The 22,142-nt window shown below is 43.5% G+C and overlaps 1 protein-coding gene across 2 annotated transcripts in view; it reads right to left on the reverse strand.

Annotated features, from left to right (window-relative positions):
* The window catches only part of Pmp22 (peripheral myelin protein 22), a 33,547-nt gene extending 12,264 nt beyond the window's left edge, over nucleotides 1-21,283 (reverse strand). Inside the window, exons 1-3 of one of the 2 annotated variants that reach the window (XM_015506110.2) lie at nucleotides 21,130-21,283; nucleotides 16,779-16,887; nucleotides 15,469-15,568 (exon numbers count right to left, since the gene is read on the reverse strand). In XM_015506110.2, coding sequence (XP_015361596.1) covers nucleotides 15,469-15,568; nucleotides 16,779-16,856 — 178 coding nt within the window. In that variant the 5' untranslated portion in view covers nucleotides 16,857-16,887; nucleotides 21,130-21,283. Of the gene's footprint in view, nucleotides 1-15,468; nucleotides 15,569-16,778; nucleotides 16,888-18,553; nucleotides 18,727-21,129 lie in introns of those variants that run through there. The other variant, XM_015506109.2, reaches the window with a different exon arrangement.
* Between the last annotated feature and the right edge of the window lie 859 nt (nucleotides 21,284-22,142).

The raw sequence follows: 22,142 nt of genomic DNA on the forward strand, positions 1-22,142 counted from the left end.
ATCAGCAATTTCAATCCAATAGATACATAGAAAATTTGTGTCCAAATGACAAAGACTATAAATTATTTTCAAACACACATGGGACAATCTTACAAACTGACTATGTATTAGGCAACAAAAATAGCTCTCCAATCTCAAAAAAAAAAAAAAAAGGGAGAAATGATTTAGGCACAACATATAACTAAAGGAATTTAGAAAATAAAAACACTCAAACTTGTAAAGATACCAATTTTATCCAATCTAGATGCCATTTTAATCAATATCCCAACTGGAATTTGATGAAGTGATTCAAAAATTCATCTAAAACACAATGAGCAATAAGAACCAAGAAAAAATTTGAACCAAGTACAAAAACAACAACTAAAACACAAACAACAATAACAAATGAAAAAAAATCACAAAAACATACCCAAGGAGATAGCATGTGACCTACCAGATATCAGACATATATTGGTTGTGTCTATTATCTTGAATGATATATATTAAATATATAATAAATTAACAAAATTATATCTTCATTATGAGTAATTATTCCAATTAATTTATATATTTTTATTTGTATTATCTGATCAAGTCTGAGCAATTCAAACAATGTAGTATTAGTTGTGAAAGAAAACAGAATGGGACAGAATGACGATTTTGGAAGTATACATATAAATTTATTATGCAATAAACATAGCCTACAAATCATTAAGGAAAAAAATACAACAGACTATAAGTGATATTGGTTAGCCATTTGTGAAAAATAAAATCAGGTCTCTGGCTCATATAAAGTTTTTAATGAAAAATTAAAAAACCATAAGGTGTGTGATTGGCAAAGAGAAAATATGAATAGACAGGAAACATTAAAAGGTGCTCAACCTCACCAGGAACCAAAAACAAACAAACAAAAAACACAAATGAAATCTATGAAGAATGTGATATCATTTTTTTATTCATCAGATTGTCAAAAGTAAAAAAAAAAAAAAACTGATTATATCAACAGAGTAAATGCGTTATTAAGTATCTGCATAGGGATAATAATAAGAAGAACATAATAATCCTTTTGTAATTAGAAATTTGGCAGGATATATTTAAAATTCCCAATGCTTGTAACATAATGAGTCAACAACTTAATCACTACATTAAATACTTGAATCAGAAATGTGCGAATAAGTACATTCATGGTAGTATATCATTCTTATCAGGGAAAATATATTATAGCATATCTCCATGATATGGAATATTTTGCCACATTTAAAAAAATCATGGTCTGGAAAATGAAGAGCCTTTGAAAAATCACACTATAATCAAAACAGTAAGGTGTGTGTACACACAGTATATCCTTATGTCAGTGCATACCAGAATCTATGTATGTGAATACATACATCTCTATGCATGCTCATTTCCAAGAAAAAAGAAACAAAGTATATCAAACTAATATCCCTGGGTCCCCCAGGAACTGGAATTGGAATAAAGAAGACTTTGGTCAAGAAAACCTTCTAATTGATCTATATCCTTTGATTTATTTTTAATAGGGAAGATATTTTCACACAATGCAGTCATTCCTCCATGTACCCATAGCTCCACATGTTCAGATAAAAAAAATGCAGATTAAAATATTTGAAAACAAAATTGTGTTTGAACTGAACGTAGACATCCACTTGCCATTACTCCCTAAACAATGGAGTGTAAGACCTACTTAATAGTATTTATATTAGGTATTATAAACATCTAATGATTATTTAAAGTACATGGGAGGATGTTCATAGGTTATTTGCAAATACTACCTTGTTTTATATAAGAGGCTTGAGCATCTGAGGATTTTGGTATGGAAGAATCTGAGAACAAGAACAACTATAGGTAGTATTTGAAAAGTTAAAACCAGGGCTGGGGTTGTAGCTCAGCAGTAGAGCACTTGCCTAGCACGTGTGAGGCCCTGGGTTCGCTCCTCAGCACCACATATAAATAAATAAATAAATAAAATAAAGGTATTGTGTCCAACTACAACTAAAAAAAAAATTATAACCAATTTAAAAGATGAAAAGGTAAAAAAGACGTGCAATCAGTAATAATATTTAGGCTTCCAAACTAAAAATCCCTCGGATTCCTGGGCAGGGTTGAATTCCCGGGCAGGGTTGAATTCCCATACACAAAAAGAAAAGGGACTTCTTTCATCAAATGCCATCCATCAGAAGCTTCCTATGAACATCCTAACCTATGAACATCTTCCATGTACTTCAAATCATCACTAGATTATTTATAATACCTCATACACTATAAATACTATTAAATAGTTCTTATACTCCATCGTTTAGGGAGTAAGGGCAAATGTATGTCCATGTTCAGTACAAACATAATTTTGTTTTCAAATATTTTCAATCTGCATTTTTTTGATCTGAACATGTGGGGCTATGGGTACGTGGAAGACTGACTGTATTGTACGGGCAGCAAAGGAAAACAGAGCCAAGCCCATTCCAGCCCCGAAGGCTAGCTCAAGACTCAAGAGCTCTGTTGTCATTGTTCAAAGGGAAGCCTGCAAGGCCCTGAGGAGATTCCTAAGCTCAAATGACATTACTCCCCAGCCAGAAGCATTCTTCAGAACTGGAATAGACAGATGACCAGGGGGGTGGTAATGGAGAGCAGATATCACACACTCTGGAAAGGACAGGTGTTTGATCCCATCTGAGACTGGGACCTCAGAAGAGGATGTGTAAAGCCAGACTCTACCCAGAAGACGTGTGCATGTACTGTGGTTAGAAAAGCGCAGGGAACAGCTCTGTTGCCTGGTTCTGCTGACCACCAGCTTAACTTGCCACTTACCTATTTTTGGTCTGGATTCCTTTTCACCAACTTGAGGTACTAACATATATTTCAGAGGGTTGTTGTGATTATCAAACAAAAGAGTTGCTATAAAATTTCTCTTAAAGAATAGAGCAGGGCTGGGGGTGTGGCTCAGTAATAGAGTGCTTGTCTAGCTTGCATGAGACCCTGGCTCCCCCGCTATTCCTCTATCTTCATCCCCATCATTGCAAAAAAAGAAAAAAATATGTGCAAAATAGCTCCATTAAGGCCAATATTGAGGGGTAGTGTAAATAAGCACTTATGAATCATCAGGAAGTTCAGTTTCTGGCACATGTCCATCTGGGGAAGATGGGCCAAGCAATGTCATAATAGGGACACAGTATTTCACTGAAGCCAGATTATTAGTGCACCTACCAGAATTCTAATAAGTGTTTTGATACAACTTTGATAGCAATTCATATATACTCTCCAAACATCAGTACAGATAAGCAAACTCTCTGTAAAAGAGTCAGTTGGCAAACATTTCAGATTTTGGAGGTCATAGGATTTTTGTAGCAACTACTCAACTCTGCTGGCCTTTGTAGGACAAAATCAGCCCTAGCCAGTATGTAAATCAAAGGGCATGTCCCATTCATCCAAAAAAAAAAAAAACCTTATTTACAAAAGCAAGTAGTGGGTTACATTTGGCCTGCAGGCTATAGTTTGCCAACCTGTGCAAGACAACTCAGATATACAGAAAATGGTTATTAGAGTTGAGAGAAATTGCATGTAAGGGAGAAAGTTGTTAATTGTGAATCTTTTTTACATAGTCAAACCCAATATAACGCCAGTCTCAAGGAGCAAACCCATGGATTTCTACACAAGCCCTTGTGCTGGGATACTCTGTCCCCCACAAAATGCAAGTCTGCAATTATTTAACATAGTCCATGTCGAGCACCTGCTGTCATTCTCTAGGCCTCACTCAGTGTAGGAATTTGTGGAACTGACAGTGCAGTATTCTAAGTCAATCTCCAACCTCGGTGTTGAGCACTAGAATTGAAAGCCCTGCAGGTCCCTGCAGACCTAGTGTTCCAAAGAGAGCGTCAGGTACAGGGGTTGCTGGCAGTATTCTGATGCAGGCTGTGGCTGGACACTCCCCCAGCTGATAAAGGGAAGCCTGAGTTGCACAATGACCAAAGTTCCCTTCAAGGTCAGATTCTTGCCACAGGAGCAGCTGAGCAATGAAGGAAATACATGTGCCCCCTCAGCTGTATTCTTAACTCGGGCCTACAATCTAGTGGGCCAAGGGCTCAGAAAACGTGAATTGTTCATCTGCACCTTACGTCATCAGCATGGTCAGCAGCCCTTTCTTACCCCTGCCCCATCTCTACTCCCACTTCAGGAAACTCATAAAATTTTGTCTGACTCAAGAGAACAGGCTGTAGTGAAAGTGAAATGAAGGATGATTGCAAGACAGAGCATAAATTGGGAGGACATGAGGAAGAGGTCCAACAGAGGAGTGAATCACAAAAGCAAACATGAATAAATCCCCTTTGTATAGTGCTGCACTGTTTTAAAATGCACATGAACCTCCCAAGACCAAGACCCCCACCCCCAAACCTCCCAACCTACTACCCCATCACCAAAATCACCATTTTCCCTATTTCTCAGGATGAACTTCATTCTAGAAATAGATGAATTTCCAAGAGGCCCCCACCCTAAACAATGTGACCTTTGCCTTTACAGCTTACCCACCAGCTTGGCATGCCTGGAGCCCAGTGTGGGTCCTGCCCCAGCGCTCAACAGACCAGCTGGTAACTATGAAATGGGCTTAGTTCTCAGGCTAACTTTGCCTGTGAGCCATGCAGAAATCAAATCAAATGGAAAAGCTACCCCATGTTCTCAGAGCTCACAAAGATAATGAAGATCACATGAGAGGCTCTTTCAACAGGTAATTATGAGAAGTGCATTAGCTACAACAAACATATATGGCTGGTGACTAATAAACACAAACCACTCAGTAGCTGAAAAGAAGCTTCATGTCAAGGTATTCCGGTTCAACTTGATACAGATTGAACATCACTAATCTGAAAATCCAAAATGCTCCAAAATCTGAAACTTTCTATCAATATGATACCACAAGTGGAAAATTCTACACCTGGCCAAATTTGACAGATTGTAGTCACCATGCAGGTGCACTGAAAATATTATATAAAATTACTTTTAGGCTATGTATATAAGATGTATATGAAACATAAATGAATTTCATGTTTAGAATTGAATACCTAATATCCTAAAGATATCTCATTGTGTACATACAAATATTCCAAAATCTGAAGGAAAAAAAAAATCAAAATCTGAAACACTTCTGGTCCTAAGCATTTTGGATAAGGAACATTCAACCTGTACAATTGATTGCACTCCTAATTAAGAGGCTCCGTGGCACACAAACTAGTTTCTTAGTCTAGTTTGGTGATTTGATACCCACATTCTTGTTCTGCTAACTAGTTCTTAGACTTTAAAAGGGAGTAACATGTAGCCCTGTGGTAGCAGAGTTTATCAGAGAATAGAAAGCTAAACTATAGAATCGGGAAAATCTGGGTAGGTTGTGCTTCTCAAAGAATTGCTCTTAGAAGACTTATCCCATTAGTTGATATAAAAAGGGGAGTATCAGGTGCACGATCAAATATATTAGTCTTTCTTTGGACATTCACAGTGTACAATGCTTATTAAAGGTTATGAGAAGTCTTGCCATTAAAAAAAAAGCAGCCTTCTGGTGTGCAAGCCTATAATCTCAGCAACTTGGGAGGCTGAGGAAGGAGAATCACAAGTTCTAGCCCAAGCTAGCAATTTAGCAAGACTCTGCCTCAAAATAAAAATTAAAAAAGGCTGGGGATGTAGCTCAGTGATAGAGTGTCCCTGGGTTTAAGCCAGGGTACTATAGGATGGGCAGGTGAGAGGATGAGGAGGACCCACTTAACTTTTAAAATTTCCTGTTTTCATGTTTATTTTACATGATTCACTGGGGAACCATTTCTCTTTAAAAAACATCCCAAGTACAAACACAGAATTTGGCCACAGTAATGAACTACAGAGGGAAAGGGCACCTGTAAGTGCATAATTGTGAGCTGCACAAGTGGAGAATGGAAAGGAGATACTTGAGTTGCTGTGGAGATCTTTGGGGTTTGAAAGAAATTCTCTGTATGAAAAAAAATCAGAGACACCCCACCCCCCCCGCGCTGCCCCGCCCAAGGCATACAGAAAGGCCGAGCATCCTGGAAATCTAGAGTGGTGCTTCCCTGAGCACAAAGCCCTTCTGCTCTCCAGGCCTCCTGAAATTCTACCCAATTTCCAAGGCCCTGGTAGAAGAGCAACCAGTGATGTGGGAGGAATGCCTTGAGAAGATGGCCTGTGATTGATTCTACCCAATTTCCAATTTCCCTGTTGGATCTTCCAATGCCACAATTGTGTCCCAAATATGCACAGTGGCCCTGAAACCCATGCAAGAAAGGGCCCCTGACTCCAATTCCTACCTCAACTCCCACTCTACTAAGGAAACAAAGTATGTGCCTCAGGATATGCAGCTTGTTAGAGGTAGACCTACTTTATAACACAGGGCTCCTGATGTCCACTCCACGAGATTTCCACAACAGCACACCAGGAGTGCCAGGAAGCTCAATGATATGCTTGAAATATACGGAATTAAATGATCCAACTGGCATTTGTTAGATTTATAATCCACAAAACGTGGAGAGGAAGGAGGGAGAATGGTGTGGCACAGGGAGAGAGGAGCCCCTCAGCTCTCCCTTCACAGGCTGTTGAACCAAACCAGTGACCAGACCTCAGAAGAGCAAGAAGAGGTCCGTACTTGCTATCTAGAGACCACATTTTATGCAGCCGGGGATTCCAGCAGCATCTGACTAGCACCAGAGAAGACACTGAAAGAGGAAAGGAGGCATCAATAGAAGAGAAGGTAAAACTGTAGTCTTTAAATATTTAAGGGCTATTATACAGAGGACGAATCACAGTCATCCTGTGCTGATCCAGGGGCCACTACAGAGGTTCAATCTCCTTGAGGATGAATAATAAGACTTGGTAAACCCCAGTCTAGAACATCAGGCCTCATGAAGACAACCAGTAGTGACTGGGCCAGTCGAGGAGGAGGCCGACTTGGTCTAATGAGGGAGTTTCTAACCGACAACATCTCAAAGCATCCCTTCCACATCACTGGTTGCTCCTCCTCAGTCTCCGCTTCTTCTCAGATGCCCCATTCCCCAGTCTCCCAGACTCATCTCCAAGCCCTGTGTCCTTCCTTCTACTCCCTTCTGATCTGCTCCCCAAATAATGTCATCTAGCACAATGACATCGAATATCCTTCCATACAGACTAACCACTCCCAAATATGAATCCCAGGCCAGACCTCCCCTCCCCACCAAGCTACAGATATCTCAATCCAAGAGATTCTTTGCTGACATCTCCGATTGCCCAAACCTGAATACTGATTTACATCTCCTCCTGAAACATTCTGTTCCTATCTCTTCTAGCTCAGTCAAAGACCCCCATTTCACCCCTAGTTGCTCAGGCCCCAAACCTAAAAGTCATGACTAGTCACCTTTCCTTAACCCCCCTACATTTAACTAGCAGCAAAACCTGACATCAGCCCTGTCTCCTTCTCTTCACCTAGCCGGCTGGCCAAGCCACCACCTGCTTCCTGGGGTTCTTAACAAAAAATTAAATATCTTTCCCTTAGAAGAATGCCTGGCACCTATGTGAATATCATCATCACCACCATCATCACCGTCACTGACATCAGTATCTCATTGTCATCGTCATTCCCAGCCTAGATCATTACCACGGGCTCATCAGTCCCCCGTTTCCATTTCTGCTTCTCCCCTCAAATTGTTTTTTAATAAAACAACTGAAGTGAGCTTTTAAAACATAAATCAAATCTTGCTACTCTTTTGCTTCAGATCTTTCAATGGTGTCCCTGCTGAGTCTGTATGGCCCCTGGCATTTTGCCAACAGTATTGATTGACAGGCGAGGCATTACTATCCGCCTCTGCCGCAACTTTTGAGTTCTCGCACTATTTTGGAGTTCTCGTGGGGATTTCCGGGGATTCCCGGAGAGTTCCCATTGGTTGGGGAAGTGCAGGAGGAGGGATTTCGGGGAGAGATATTTCCGGCTGGGGGGTTCCTGGACAAGCCTCCTGGCGTTTGGGAGGATTCCCGGGAGCTGTGTGAAGTGTTTTCCTGCAGTTTAAAAATAAAGTTTGTTCCTGCTTCAGTGGCTCGTGATTTGTGCCCAGCCAGACTGCGGCATGTCCCAATGATCCTCCTCAATAACATGGCCTGGAAGGTTCTAGATATTTAGCCCAGTTCCCCTCTCCTGCCTCACCTCACCACCTTCCTCCAGCTACTGCACTCAGCCACACCAAACTCTTTCCTGCTTCATGGCTCTTCTCTTTACATTCTGGAATTTTCTTCCCATGGTTATTTACGTGACTGGTCCTTCCCTGACAATCCACAACTAAATCTCTATGAAAGGAAGAGGCCTTCTGTGATCAGCTCCTTCCTCCCCAGAGATGAGTCTCTATTTCACTCTACAGAGCACTTTCCACTCTCCATGAATCTTTATTGATTATGTATTGCCTCTGTCCTCCAACTAACAGTGAGCGCCACAGAGCAGGGTCCTGGTCTTTCTCGTTCACCTCTGTATACCCAATTTATGGAACACAGTCTAGTACAAAGGATTAGCATGATATATTTGAAGAATAAATGAGTGAATCTCATTGTTATCTCCTCAGAAATGAAAAGGGCTCTCTTGAAAGGTAGAAGGGTCCATATCCACCTTTGTAGGGTGGACAAGTGGTAGGCATATTGCAGACAGCTGTACTGCTCCAGTGGGTAAAAACCTAAAAATGCTGGGAGGGGTTGTGGGTCACTAACTGCACACTCAGAAGGCCTCATTCTAAAGCCAAGATCTACCACCTTAGGACACATCACTGCCAGTCCTTCCCTGTTCCTGAAACATATAAAAAAAAAGCTCTAGTAAAATCCCAGGGATGTGACTAAAGTTTTTTGTTTGTTTGTTTTGATTTGGTTTTTGAGATGGGAATCTCACTGTGTTGCCAAGGCTGGTCTCAAATTCTTCCTGGACTCAAGTGATCCTCTCACCTCAACCTCATCACTGAATTTTTGAAAAGCAAAGAATAACTATGAACTTGGGGTCATCATTCTAACACAGGCTCCAACAAGCATTCCACATTACTCCTAGATATTAGCATTCAGGAGAAAAATGAAGGGTTAAGATAACAGTATCTGACAACATCCCATATCTTATACTGCCCTTTCCCCTATAGGGCACGCATCCCAGGACAGGGCCCTGTAAGATCAAGAGCCATTCCTTGGGTAGAAATTATGGGTTGGCCCAGGGAGCCACAAAGATTTTAAATTGCAAAACATGAAGCCATAAATGCAGAGGGCCTCCTGTGTTTTCTAAAATCTGACCCAAAGCTGAGCCACAGATGAGGAAATGGTCTGGCATCCTTGCCAAAAGGACAGTGTCACCAAATGGAAAAGCAAGATACAGTCTGGGATCACTCTGAAGATGGAGACCAAGGAGAACAACAATGCTTCATACTGGGGGCTGCTGAGGCTAGTAGGATTTTTTTTTTTCAATCCAAAGCATTGATCCAATGCTACCCACAACCTATTCAATGTCATGAATTTGTTGTTGGTGGTTAGGATGGAAAGAATAAATAAGGAATGGTGTCTTCTCAGCTTGAGGCCCCTGTCTCAGTACACACTTGGCAATGGAGCAGACCTGCCTATTGTTGTTGGAAAATGAGGACTACTTTTATAAACTGGAAGGGTGAAGGATGCTTTGAGGACAGATTCAAGAAGGGCCCAGTTATTCCCTTCATGCTTTGGACCTTGTCTTTAAAACTGAAAATGATTCCAGAATGTACACATTTACCCTTTCATGTGCCATAACTCTTCAGCATAAAAAAGTTTGCAAGACAAGACAGGCCTTCATAAATGAGCACAGGGCACAGCAGCCTGGTTTGATGAAAGACCACTTCTGCCTGGGCCCTGTCTCGGTGTGGTTCTCTGAAGCTGATAAAGACCATGCCAAGGGACAGGGCAAGACCAGGCTATGCCCTTCTATCTCTCAGGTAACCAATTAGCCCATGACCTGATTCCAGTAATCTGCCCCACTCTGCTACATACTAGGTTCATGCAGATGAAATAAAGAATGGAAGAAAGCTTATGTGGACTTGGAATTAATATTTAAATAAATTGGAGAATCAAAAACAAAAAAGCATCATTTAATACCAAGCTGTGTTTTGTCTATATGCTCTGTGTCAGCAGATTTTAAACATGCCTACAGAGACTTGGGGATGAGGATTGATACATCCTCTACCCAAACCAGAGCTTCACAGATCTTATTAGCCTTGGAGCCTAGAAACTGGTGTCTTCCCCTCTGCCCCCTTGGCTTGTGTGGATGCTACAGCCCCTACCCATTGGGCCCTGACTGCATTCATCCAAGGTTCCATATCTTAAAGCAAAGAGAATTTTTTTATTATTTATTATTTTTTATTATTTTCTAACATAGAATCCTGTTTGTAGCTATTTACCAATTGTCATCAATGAGGGAAATGTGAAAGGAGCAAAGTCACAGAACACAGTGGAAGAGATCGTATCATCTGGGATCATCATATGATGATACATCGGTGCGTTTCTATTTTGTAGGATTTCTGAAATATCCTGCCTTATGAATGTTTCTGGACTATTGCTACAGGTGGGGATAAAACAGGTCACTGAGAATTTAAAACAGTTCTAAATGTAATCAGAAAAATTGGAAATGCATCCACAGGCATCAAACTCCTTACTAGTGTCTGGAAGGACTTTCAAGACAACCTGCGATTCTACCCCTTTACTCTGTTCCCAGGACTCTGGCCTGCCCTCTCCTCTTCACCTAAGCCCAGCTCCTCCTCTCCCTGGTGATCTTGCACTTGATGGTCGGTCCCCCTGCATGGAACCTCCCCCAGATGTTTCATATAGCTGAGTCCCAGGCATTTATTTCAAGGAGTCATTCTTCAAAGAGCCCTTCCTTCCCCACTGCAATCCCTCTTTAAAACATCACCTTATCTTGTTCTCTTTATAACTCCTGGAACTACTCCCAAATTGTTCATGTTTATTGACTGATTTGCCCACTGCCCTGTAAGCTCTTATTCACGCTTGTGTCCTTGGTGTCTACAATAGCATCTGTCACATAATAGATGTGTAATGAATAGTTTCTGAGGGAAAGAACAGAAAGAAAGAAAGGAGGGAAAGAGAAGATGATGATGAGATGTAAGAGGAGATTTAGGAGAAGCCAGAAGAGATGCACCAGGTGGAATCCTATGGGCCATGTTAAAGATTGCATCTGGAGAGAAAGACCAATGAAAGACCTCTGAAAGGTTTTTTTTTAATTTCAGGAATAATATGATTAAATTTGTATTTTTAAACACATCACCCTGGCTTCAATATGAAAAATGAATCACAAAGAAACAAGAAAGGCTCAAGCCAGCTACTCCAAAGGCTGCCTCAGTGGCTCTCACAAATGAGACAAGAGACATCATTAAGCATAACAAGACTTTGCTCATGACTAGGAAGGGAGAGACAAATAGAGAGATGTTAAGATCCCATAGTTTTCAATATGGGTGAGTGCAAGATTGGTATTGGTGTTGACAGAGACCAGGATGAGCAATAGAATATCTGGAGAATGGTAAAATAATTAGGTCCTGCCCTGAAACTCAGAGGACCTGGGTGTGCTATTGTAAAAGAATATAAATGGATGTGTTGGGTGTGGTCAAGCCTCAAGGAGATTCATTTTAAGACAAGATTACAGGGAGGTACTTGCTTTTAAGTTTCTACAAATTGAGAAGCTATGCTCCCCACAAGGCTAAATTCTCAGGCTCCCTTCTAAATAAGTGTAGGTGTGGTCATGTGACTAAATTTCAGTAAAAGATAGAAGCGAATGTGTGTGGGTCTATCTAGAGCATTCCATTAAAAGGGAAAAGAATATATTCTTTCTTCTCTCCTTTCTCCACACTACTACTTAGATCATGGATAAGATGGCTGGTACTCTAGCTGCCTTTTTGTCCATGAGGATAAGAACCAAGCACTCCCCACCACCACCTAAATGGCAAAGAAAGTAGCTAAAGAATACCTGGGTGTCTAACACGTTCATGAAATCATCCTCTTTCTCTCAGGCTGCCTACTTTCAGACTTCATTTAAAAGAGAGAGAAATAAGTCCATTGAAGCCACTGCCATTTGAAGATATATCATCCTAAACAGTCAATTCTAATCCTAACCAGAACACTAGTCAACGGGTCTACCATATCCCATGCATTGCTTGTACTGCAAGGGAATATCCTCCCCCTTGCTTGTATTTACTTAAATCCTGCCCATCCTTTGGAGGGTGGATCAAATTCCACCTCCCACTGGAGATTTCCCTACCACTTCCTCCCCTGAACTCTGGTGCCGTCCGCCTGCCCCCACTTCTTGTGCATCTGACCTTTGTGCCTTCACAGTGAGTGATTCAACTCTCCATACTTAACCCTGACACTTCACTGAGGCTCCATATCATCAAAGGCATGGTCCCCATGGTGTCCTAGTCCCTGCATGTATTCCTGAGACTTGAGAGGCTTTCAAATGAATATGCCTTCTGGGGTGTTTTGGGATTTTTTGTTTGTTTGTTTATTTGGTTGGTTTTTGTTTACCTCTGCCTACAGGCCTTACAGATAAGAGAGACAGAAAGTAAATAAATAAATTTTAAAAAGAAGATGAAGAAGAAGACTACCACAACCACAGGAAGAGTGGAAGGCAGTTAGTAAGAAATTTAGAACTATTCCCATTTAAAGAGGGAGCTTGGGGGAAAGATCTGATACATCTCCATCAAATTCTATAGCACAAATGTTAGATTGCCTCAAAACACCAGGGGGCTCCATTCAAAGCAAAGAGAGTCCCTTCATTTAAAAAAAAAAAAAAAAAAGCCACAGGTACATTGGTGCAGTGGCTGGGCACTATAGATCCAGCTACTCAGACAGGAAGATCACTTAATCCCAGAAGTTCAAGGCCAGCCTGGGCAATATAGCAACATCCCTGACTTTAAAAAAAAAAAAAAAAAAATAAGAAGAAGAAGAAAAAGAAAAGGAAGAAAAAGAAGAAGTCATGTAAACCAAAGTATTTTCCCATTGCACATTTGCAACACAATCTTTGCAAATAAATATCAACAATTACTTTGAATCACTTAATAAAGTATGTTTCAAATATTCTAAAAACAAACACAAACAAGGTAAGTGATTTGTAATAGTAGCAGTTCATTGTCCGATGCTTTTAAAATTCTGTATTTTTCCACCTTATTCTTTTCAAAGCAATTGCTAAACCCAATCAAAAAAGCAAAGGGGGCCTCCCAGGATTCACTATGTACTGCTAAAGTTGTAACACAGGCCAGCATGTTAGGAAGATGTCAGCAGAGATAATTACTATTGGAGAAGTTTAAACGGAAACTTCTAATTTAGAATTAGCCCAAGTGGAAACAAGCCCAGCTTGCTTAGGGTCATGTCCAGATTTCATTAAAATGTCCTTATTGTGAGAACCAAGAAGGCAAATGTGGAGGATAATGGATATTCTGGGGTTTACATGGAAAGGCACTGAGTGGATATGGAACTAACACTCAGGACTTCAAAGTCATTGTAAGTGAATCCAAGAAGTTGAGCTTGGCACACAAGGAACAAGTTAAGAGATAAGAAATTTCCTGTTTTAACTAATGACAGTGCCTCTTTGAGATCTTCTAGCACCAAGTGACAGCTATTTACAATTCGGCAGGCACTTAAAGCAGGTCAGCAACAGGCTACACTGCAGTATCGCTCTCCTTCCTGCAGACAGTTTGCAGCACAATTTAGCAGTTCCTGGGCCTCCTCTTTCTGCTGAAACTCAGCCGGGCTTTAACACGCCTGCCAAAACTTCCCCCTTCCGGGCCTAAGAGTCCAGGATTCCATGCCAACCCCACGTGGTTAGATGCCACTTGGGGACAGCGCCTGTGGACACAGAGACCAGAGCCTCAGAAAGCCTGTGGCTCAGTTGCCACTTGTGGCCACCAGGTGTCAATAACGAGTAGGAAGACTCCTGTCCTGAGTTGTCAGGGAACTTGGGCCAGACCCTGAACTGGAAGAAACCGGATGCTGTGGCTTTAGGGACAAGCAGCACTATCATCACATTCTCAGGCATTCATGAATTCAGGCATTCATTTACTTATTTGCCAACCTACCATGCAAACTCACCATACAACCTCTAGGATGGCTTTATTCCATGTTTCTCACACACTCAGAGAAAAGACATACTGCTCACTTCAATGGGACTAGGGTCTTTTACCCTGTCCCCTCCCCCAGGAAGGTGGAAACATGAAGTACAGTTTTCTACTCTTTGTCTACTCTCCCCATGTAAGGTTTTAAACGAGTATGTCAGCAGCATCTATTTATACCGAGGATCAAGGCACTTGGTTGTAACATGTTTCGGGACTACTGGGTACAGAGTCCACGGGAGGGGAAAATCTAGCAAAGAAATCAGATGGTGCAAAGCTAGTACCAAGTGCCATTTCACTGCCTGCTTTACTGAGTTGGATCTAAACTGATTTCCCTTATCAGATGCGGCACCTTCAGCATAAATATTGGATCTATGAGTAGTTGCTACAACATTTAAAGTTGTACTTTATTGGCCTTTCAAACCCAGGAAAGTTCTGTTCTATGTATAGCTACTTGTCTCTCCAGGATGAGGACACTTCCTTTAGAACTCAAGACTATGTCAAACCAGGCCCACCAGTATTTCAATACCAACTACTATAACCTTACCCAGCAACCAAACAACACATTTTATTCGCCTCTGCCTCTGTGTATCTCGAAACACAAGATTCCTACTAAGCATTCACCCCCCTCTGAGTTCTTGGGGGGATCTAGTGGGTGCTTCCCCTGATAACTGTCTCCTTAACTTGACCCTAAGTAAACCTGGCTTCAAATAACTAACAGGCAAAGATGCTGTGCTCAAGAGGAGAAATGCAATCTTCTGGATAAAGGACCCTCAGGCTTAGCTTTGGGTTTTGCAGACAGCTTCAAGTCCCCAGCTTGCAATAAGGAAACACTCAAAGGTTTTGATACTGGGTGGCACCATGGAGGCCCAAGACCTCGGAAGTCACTTTGTAATGAGGGAACCCAAAGCGGGTCCAATCATCCTCAGGACAGCCTGCTGTCACTCCAGCAGGAAGAGGCAAGGCATTTCTGAATACAGACAGTCACCAAACCAAAGACACCCTTTAGATCACGTTCCTAGTGGAATCTGCTAAAGGTCTGGCCATGACACCACCTTTATTGCTTACCTGTATCCCAGTTTCTTGACTCACAAATAGCATTACACTAAATGATCAGGAGGAAACTCAAGGGCATTTCTCTCGGCAGAGAGAATCACAATGGTACCCAGGATCTTAGCTTCCCGAGTGAGGCGACTGCCCCTTTTCCTTCCACCTTGAATTCATGGCTGGGTCACATTCCACCCACCCCAGCAATCACTTTTTAGCTGATGTCTTTCAAGAAGAGGTGATTCCAGGTCTAAATTGAGAAACAGACACTGAAGGACAAGCTTGTGGAGCAAAAAGCCAGTCTCACCATTAGCTGACGAGGAGAAACAGTGCTGGATATTTCCTGAAGAAGATGTGCTGCAGTTCTGCCAGAGATCTGTCGCATGTCCATTGCCCACGATCCATTGCTAGAAAGAATTAAACATCCTGAATCAAAGGAGGTAATGAGGAGTAAAGGGAATGACAAGAAGCAGTCCGAGGGATGGCAAAGAGCAGCCCTATCCACCTGGCTGCCTGGCCTGCTGCTGCCCTCCCCAGTATAATACTGGTCAAGTTCACAGTTATGATCAGAAAATAAGAGGGGTGACAGTCTAGTACAGACATCATGCACTTTGCAAATGGAAAAGTAACACACACACACACACACACACACAAATTATGTGCAGAGATGAGTAGTACAGAAGGAGGAGCTATGGTGTCACCCCAACATAACTTCATTCAACCATCTTTACCCTCTTCATGTCCTGGGTATCATTCCCCAAGTGATTCCACCCCCCTCTCTAAGCCTGTTTCCTTACTTACAATTCCTATCAATTTGATAAGATTATCATCACACATAATTAAGGTCTTATAAAGATGTCTGTAAGTGATAAAGCAATTCACAAATCTCTAACATAATTGTTTCTCAAATAGACTTAGAAAATCATGTGTACAGCTTGCTTTACGTTAAGACGTTAAAGTCACAGGCATGTAACTACCTGAGTTGCTGCTCATCTTCACAGGCAAGTGAAAAAGTTTAAAATCTAATATGTCGGATGGTTTTGTAACAAGTTATTCTGCTGACCTGTTCACATCAGTGGGAGCTTGACTAACACCCATAAAGCAGATGTGGAACTTGCAAACATTTTCCGGAAAAGCCAATTTTAACTTTCTAAATTCAAGAGGTGTTTTATAAAGTAAGCCACCCATCTGACCTACGGTTTGGATAAAAAAAAAAAAAAATTCTTAAATGCTCCATTTACTTCCTCTAGAAGGTTGCATCAAGAAAAAAAAATTGCTAAACAGTCTTATCAAATGAAGCCTGCGGGACAGTGGATGGGCCTTGAAATTATTTTGTTATAAATTGAAGCCTAAGCAGCTAATCTAGTCCAGCGATTGCTTGCTTTCTACCCCAGAATCTGCTCGGATTTTCTCAAAACAACTGAAAGGAGGCAGATTGCCAGAAACAAAAAGAAAAGGAGAAAAAAGAAAAAAAAAAAAAAACGCTCTGGGACATCTGAGACTTCTAGTTGTCTGCAAATAACAACCCCGCTCTGAACCAGGAGGGGTACTGGCTGGGCATCAAGGTGAGGAATTGCCCGCCACCCAGGGAGCCTCCCCTGCCCGCTGGTCACTCACGCTGACGATCGTGGAGACGAACAGCAACACTAGCACAGCGACGTGGAGGACAATGATTCCCAGCAACAGGAGGAGCATTCTGGCAAGTTCTGCTCAGCGGAGTTCCTGCCTGCCCAGAGAGAGAGAGAGAGCCCAAACTGGATGAGAGGCCGAACGCACTGGTCGGCCAGAGGCGCGGGCAGCGGAGCGAGGGAGGAGCGCGCCGAGGGAGGATCCCTGTGCTAGCGGAATGCCGCGTCCTGGCACTGAGCTCCGCTGCCCGACTGCCCGCCCGCACCGCTGCCAAGAGGGGGCGGCAGCCGACTGTAAGATCCCCGCCCAGCCGGCAGCTGGGCCCGCCTGCAACCGAACATCTTTTGCATTTGGAACAAAACAAGCGGTGTGCACGTCTCAATCGCCCCAGGAGGAGTTTCTAGAATGACTAGTCCACTGGAGGCCTCCAACTGTCCCGGAAGCCTCCCAGGGACATCCTGACTCGGGAAAGGCGAGAGACCACGCTTTCCTAAACTCGGATTTAGATGGGGATACCCCTCTAGGGTAGAAGTAGGGATAAGGGAAAAGTTAGCTCCAGATTTATAAGGGCCTGGAGTCACCAGAAGCCAATTAGGAGGGAGAGCGCAGCAGGAAGGATGGTTTCCCAGACCCCAAAGTTCTCGGCAGTCTGTTGGTCTCCAACTTTCCACCCAATTTTGCCAGCGTCAGGGAGCCGTCCTGGCCTCAGCTCCGCCTGGCGTTAGATCTACTGGAGGCTCTGGAGAGACAGAGCAGAGCCGGGGGAGTGTGGAAAGGAAAGAATGGCCCGGGAGGGTTGCCCAGACCTGGAGCTTTCCGCCCATGGTGCGCTTTCCCCGGGCAGCCCCTGAGGGAGGGGGACATTCTGCTCCCGGGCTAGCCCCTGTGATCCCCAGGGGGATCTAATCTGCGCCCCAGGCACTTAGAACACCAGCGCAGACCCAGTCCTGTCTGGGCGGGGCGGGGAATCGTGAGCCCAGGAGCTTGATCTCAGGGGTGTAGATGTCTGGCGGGAAGGAAAGACAGAGGGTAAAGAATTGACTGGAATCCCAGAAGAATTCCAGTTGGTTAGAGCGGGCAGTAAGAACGTCTTCCATCCGATTTTGTGAGCTCCTAGACTCATTTACAGACTTTAAGGTTGGGGTGACCTGTTAGAACGATTGTGTCTCTGAGGACCCGTCAATGACAGAGTCTTGTGCCAGAGAGGCATTTCAGTGTTTTAAAAAGTACCCCAAATCCCTGAAGCCTCCGTTTCTCTTCACAAGCCACACATCCAAAGAAACCCTGAAAAGCACAGAAGAAATAACCAAGGCTTTCTGATGTCTTTCAGAGGGGTTAAAATTAAATGCGATGCTTCCTAGTGCCCAGGAGCAAGAAGATGCTCGCTGGGGCATGTGGCGTGAACCTGGAGGACCACAGGGGTCCAGTAACCCTAGAATGTCTACTCTAGGGAATGTTTTACCAATGCGTCCTGGAATCCACCCCTCTCCAGCGAGTCTTCCTGCGCCGCCCTTAAGTAGCCTCTATCCAGACACCACCACACCCCGCGCCTGGTATGGTGGTCTGCAGACCAGAAAGGCACTCCTCACGGTCTACTTCCCAGGTAGGAAGGAAATGAGACAGACAGAGGTCTGCAAGCTCCTGACAGACAGTTCAGGGACCTGGCCAGAGTCGGTTGCCTGCTGTCAGCCTTCTGGCAAACTCCCGACAGAAGATGCCCATGTTTCTCCCCATCTCCTCGCTTTCTCCACCAAATTACTTACAGCCCAAAGGAATAGTTGTCTTGGATCAGAGCGGTCTCGGGCACAGACTTGAGTCGTATGCTCTGTTGCTGGCGTCCCCAAAGACAGCTGTGCTGCGGGGCTGCGGGCGCGAAGCAAGGGGGCAGTGGGAGGCTCCTGGCTTTCCCCTTTAACCGGAACAACGCCCTGTTTGCGTCGCGGCACCAGGGTGTGTCTCTGGGTCAGCGTGTGCGGGAGGGCGGGATTCAGGGAGGAGAGCTGGCAGGAGGGAGTAAGGGAGGGCAGGCGGGGGACAGTTATTTGGCCTTTAATGCGCCTCGGGGAAAAAGCCGATCTCTGCAAAACCAAGGCGACTTTTACTGGAGACTAGAAGCCGCTGAACTTTTCTCACCTCCCACCTCTCCTTGACTCCGCGGTGCTCATGGAAACTTATAAATTGGCCCCTCGGCCTCCTCAGTCCACGTTGGAAAAGCCAGCCAGATGTCGCCCCAAGGGTGTCCAACGCGGGGCTTCGGGGCGCCCTGGCGCCAACTGAGCGCACGCGTGGGCTGAGGCCAAATTCTGCTCCCTGTAGCAGCGAACCTGCGCTTAAATGCTGGAAGACTTCCCTCTCCTCTGGAGCCCAGGCATGCCTGGCTAGCCCTGGCGCTTTAGCTGGACATTCCCCCCACCACACTGGTCCCCTCTGTGTCTGCATCTAGGAAGTGTGCTGACTTCTAAAATTCCTGGAGACCAATCTAGAGGACCCTGCTTGGAGGAAAATTAGCGGGAGGAAGAAGAACCAGCTTGACTATGGGACACTACGTTGGGATCCCGCTGCTCCTAGCCTAGGCAAAACCAGACTACCAACGAATAAGTTCCAGGCGAAGTTTGCCTGAGGCAGTCTGGCTTGGCTCCCATCCTTGGCCGGCGTCCTGGCCACGGGGTGTGAGGGAAGCGGCCATTTGAGGTGGGGGAAAAGCAGCCAGGGAAATCAGCTGATGCATAGCCGCCTGAGTGTGGCCCGCCCAGCTCTATGGAGAGAGTGGCTAGCACTTGGCTTTGTGCAGGTGCGCCCATCTAAGATGCTTTCCAGCCGGCCCTGGTGCACCAAACAGGGAGCCAGAACGTGGCTGATAAATGTCTTCGCGTGCTAATAATGCAGCAGTTTACACCACATTCTCCCTACCTGTGTCATGAGGCCTCATCACCCTAAATGGCTCAAAGAATTCCATATTATTTTGTCATTTGAAAGTAGCTGTTATTTTAACTAATCTTATATCCTTACTCTTTGAGTAAAAATAAATGCAAATTTTTTTTCAGTGGTTTAAAAGAAAAACTTTTCAGATTAAAAATAAGACTTGTAAAAACTTTTATTCAATTCCCATTAAATGCCAGATGCTGGTATATAGGGTCCGTGGGAAGCAGTGTGGTACATTGGATAGGCACTCTGGCTCTGGACTTGGACAAACCTGATCACCCACTTACTTCTGTTGTGAATCTGGGCAATTTCTGAAGTTCACTTCAGTTTTGTTGTTTATAAAGAGGGCTTTCAGTTCAGTGTCAGTTTTCTTGTTTGCAAAGACAGTTAATACTGCCTGTTTCAAAAATGATGATAATTAAAGGAGACCACATGTATCAAATAGTCAGCATAGTTATCTAGAATAAAATAAGGACCTAGACCCCAAATTGTCACCACTATTATTATAATATCTCATTTAACCCTCACACTGACCCTTTTCAATGCACACCAAACCACCATGACTCTAAAATAGCTTATAAAGCCATTACATGAGAGTGCATATGCAAGTGGAATGACTAGAGAAATGGAAGTATTTTTTTTTCTACTTCATGGGTCATTTTATAAGCCAGATTTGCCCTAGAAATTATTGCCTAGTTTTGTGCTATTCTGCCTTTTATTTATATGACAAGTATTTATGTACTACTACCTATCCAGTACTATTCTAAGTGCTTTATAAATATTAGCAATATTTAACTCAGGATTTTCTTTCCTATACTTTTTGTTTTTTTAAGTAAACTTTTTAATAAATTATACATCTAGAAAAGTTCATGCATTATAAATGCACAACAGCTTGCTGCTTCTTTTCTTTTGAACCCAATATTTTAATCAATAACTACTCAGGTCACAGCCACACCTTAAGCTTCCAGACTGGTGAACCCATCCATCTCTTACAGCCTCTTACTTCCTGCCTGGTTCCCAGTAGCAGAGAAGAAATGCTGCTCAATACAGTGCCAACCAGGCCACACCCAGGACCTAGCCAGCTACAGGTGGAGGGGTCTTCCTAACCTACTTGCCAAGATCCCTTGCCAGCTATTTCCCATCAGGGAAAAAGCCTCTAGCCCTCTTTCTCTCTTCAGTCTGGATGTGGTAGGTTTCCTAGATTCTCTCAGATGATTCTCCTCCTCCCCAGCCAGAGTATATATCCAACTCTTAACCAAAATTTGTAAAAATCCTCTGATTCTCCAGTCAATTCCAACACAAATGTGCTGTCTTCATTGAAGTTCCTTCCTTTTACATTTTGCAGGGGTTAGGGAATCAGGTAACTCTCTGTAAATAAACACACCACCCAGAGGAACAATTTGCCAATTAAACTCACCAGACCAAACAGCGTAACCCCTTCCTCCACGCAGATTTCTTTGCAGTCAAATGCAAAGGATAGGGAGGCAAGGCCCTCCCCACTGGGCAGCCAGTGACCCACAGACAGATTAAGCCCCACTGCCTTCAACCAGGTTCCTGGAGATGTTCCCTGCAACTGAACTCAGACCAAGCGTCTTTCCAGTTTATTCAGGGGCTGGTCCAATGCTGGGATATGTCATGGTGGCCTGAGAAGGCCTCAGTCTCTACAATTTAAAGAGACAGTGTCCAGCTTTATGTACCTTCTAGAACAGCATGATCCCCAGAGGCTCTGCAGGGAATGGAGAGCCTGCAGTCAACTGAGACAAGAGCTTAGGGTATGCCTGAAACCCAGGAGCCACAGCTGTTCTTCCTGAGAGAGCCAGCCAGCATCCTAGCAGAGAAGTTCAGACAATTCTTAGCACCTCCCCTCAACTCCCAGAGAATTCTGCAGGGATGAAATCTACTCTGTGAGGGTCTGTGTGTGTCGTGTTATATGTGCACAGTTAAGTTTCATTTTAAATCAACAACATCCTTTTAAGCACTCCAACATGGCACAGATGACTTCTCAGAGTATCACCCCAGGGAGGCAAATGTCTCAAAATCACCAAATCAGGTTATTTGCTCAGTTGGCAAAGATCTCTGCTACCTGCCCCACCCCAATATACCACACTGGCAGTATATTAGAATAAAGCTCAGAGAAATGGCTCTTCCAGCTCTGTCTTTAATGAGCCCTTCATCAAGTAATTATTAAATGTTGACTTTCATAAGCTAATTCAATTCAATTAAACAAACCTCTACAGAAAACATTCTGACCTGTCAGGCAGGGTAGGCTGAAAGAGCAATTGGATAGCCACAAAAAGTTGGCAAACAAAGGCACGATCTTCTTTTTAGCTTCTCACTCTTTCAGGCTCTCAAAAAGCATTCCCATCTAGGCTTCTCTGACCACAGGTGAGAGCAGCTTAGCAAAAGAATAAGCAAAGCTCCTAGGTGGGT

This window comes from Marmota marmota, unplaced genomic scaffold (genome assembly GCF_001458135.2).
Source record: "Marmota marmota marmota unplaced genomic scaffold, marMar, whole genome shotgun sequence".
NCBI classification, from domain to species: domain Eukaryota; kingdom Metazoa; phylum Chordata; class Mammalia; order Rodentia; family Sciuridae; genus Marmota; species Marmota marmota.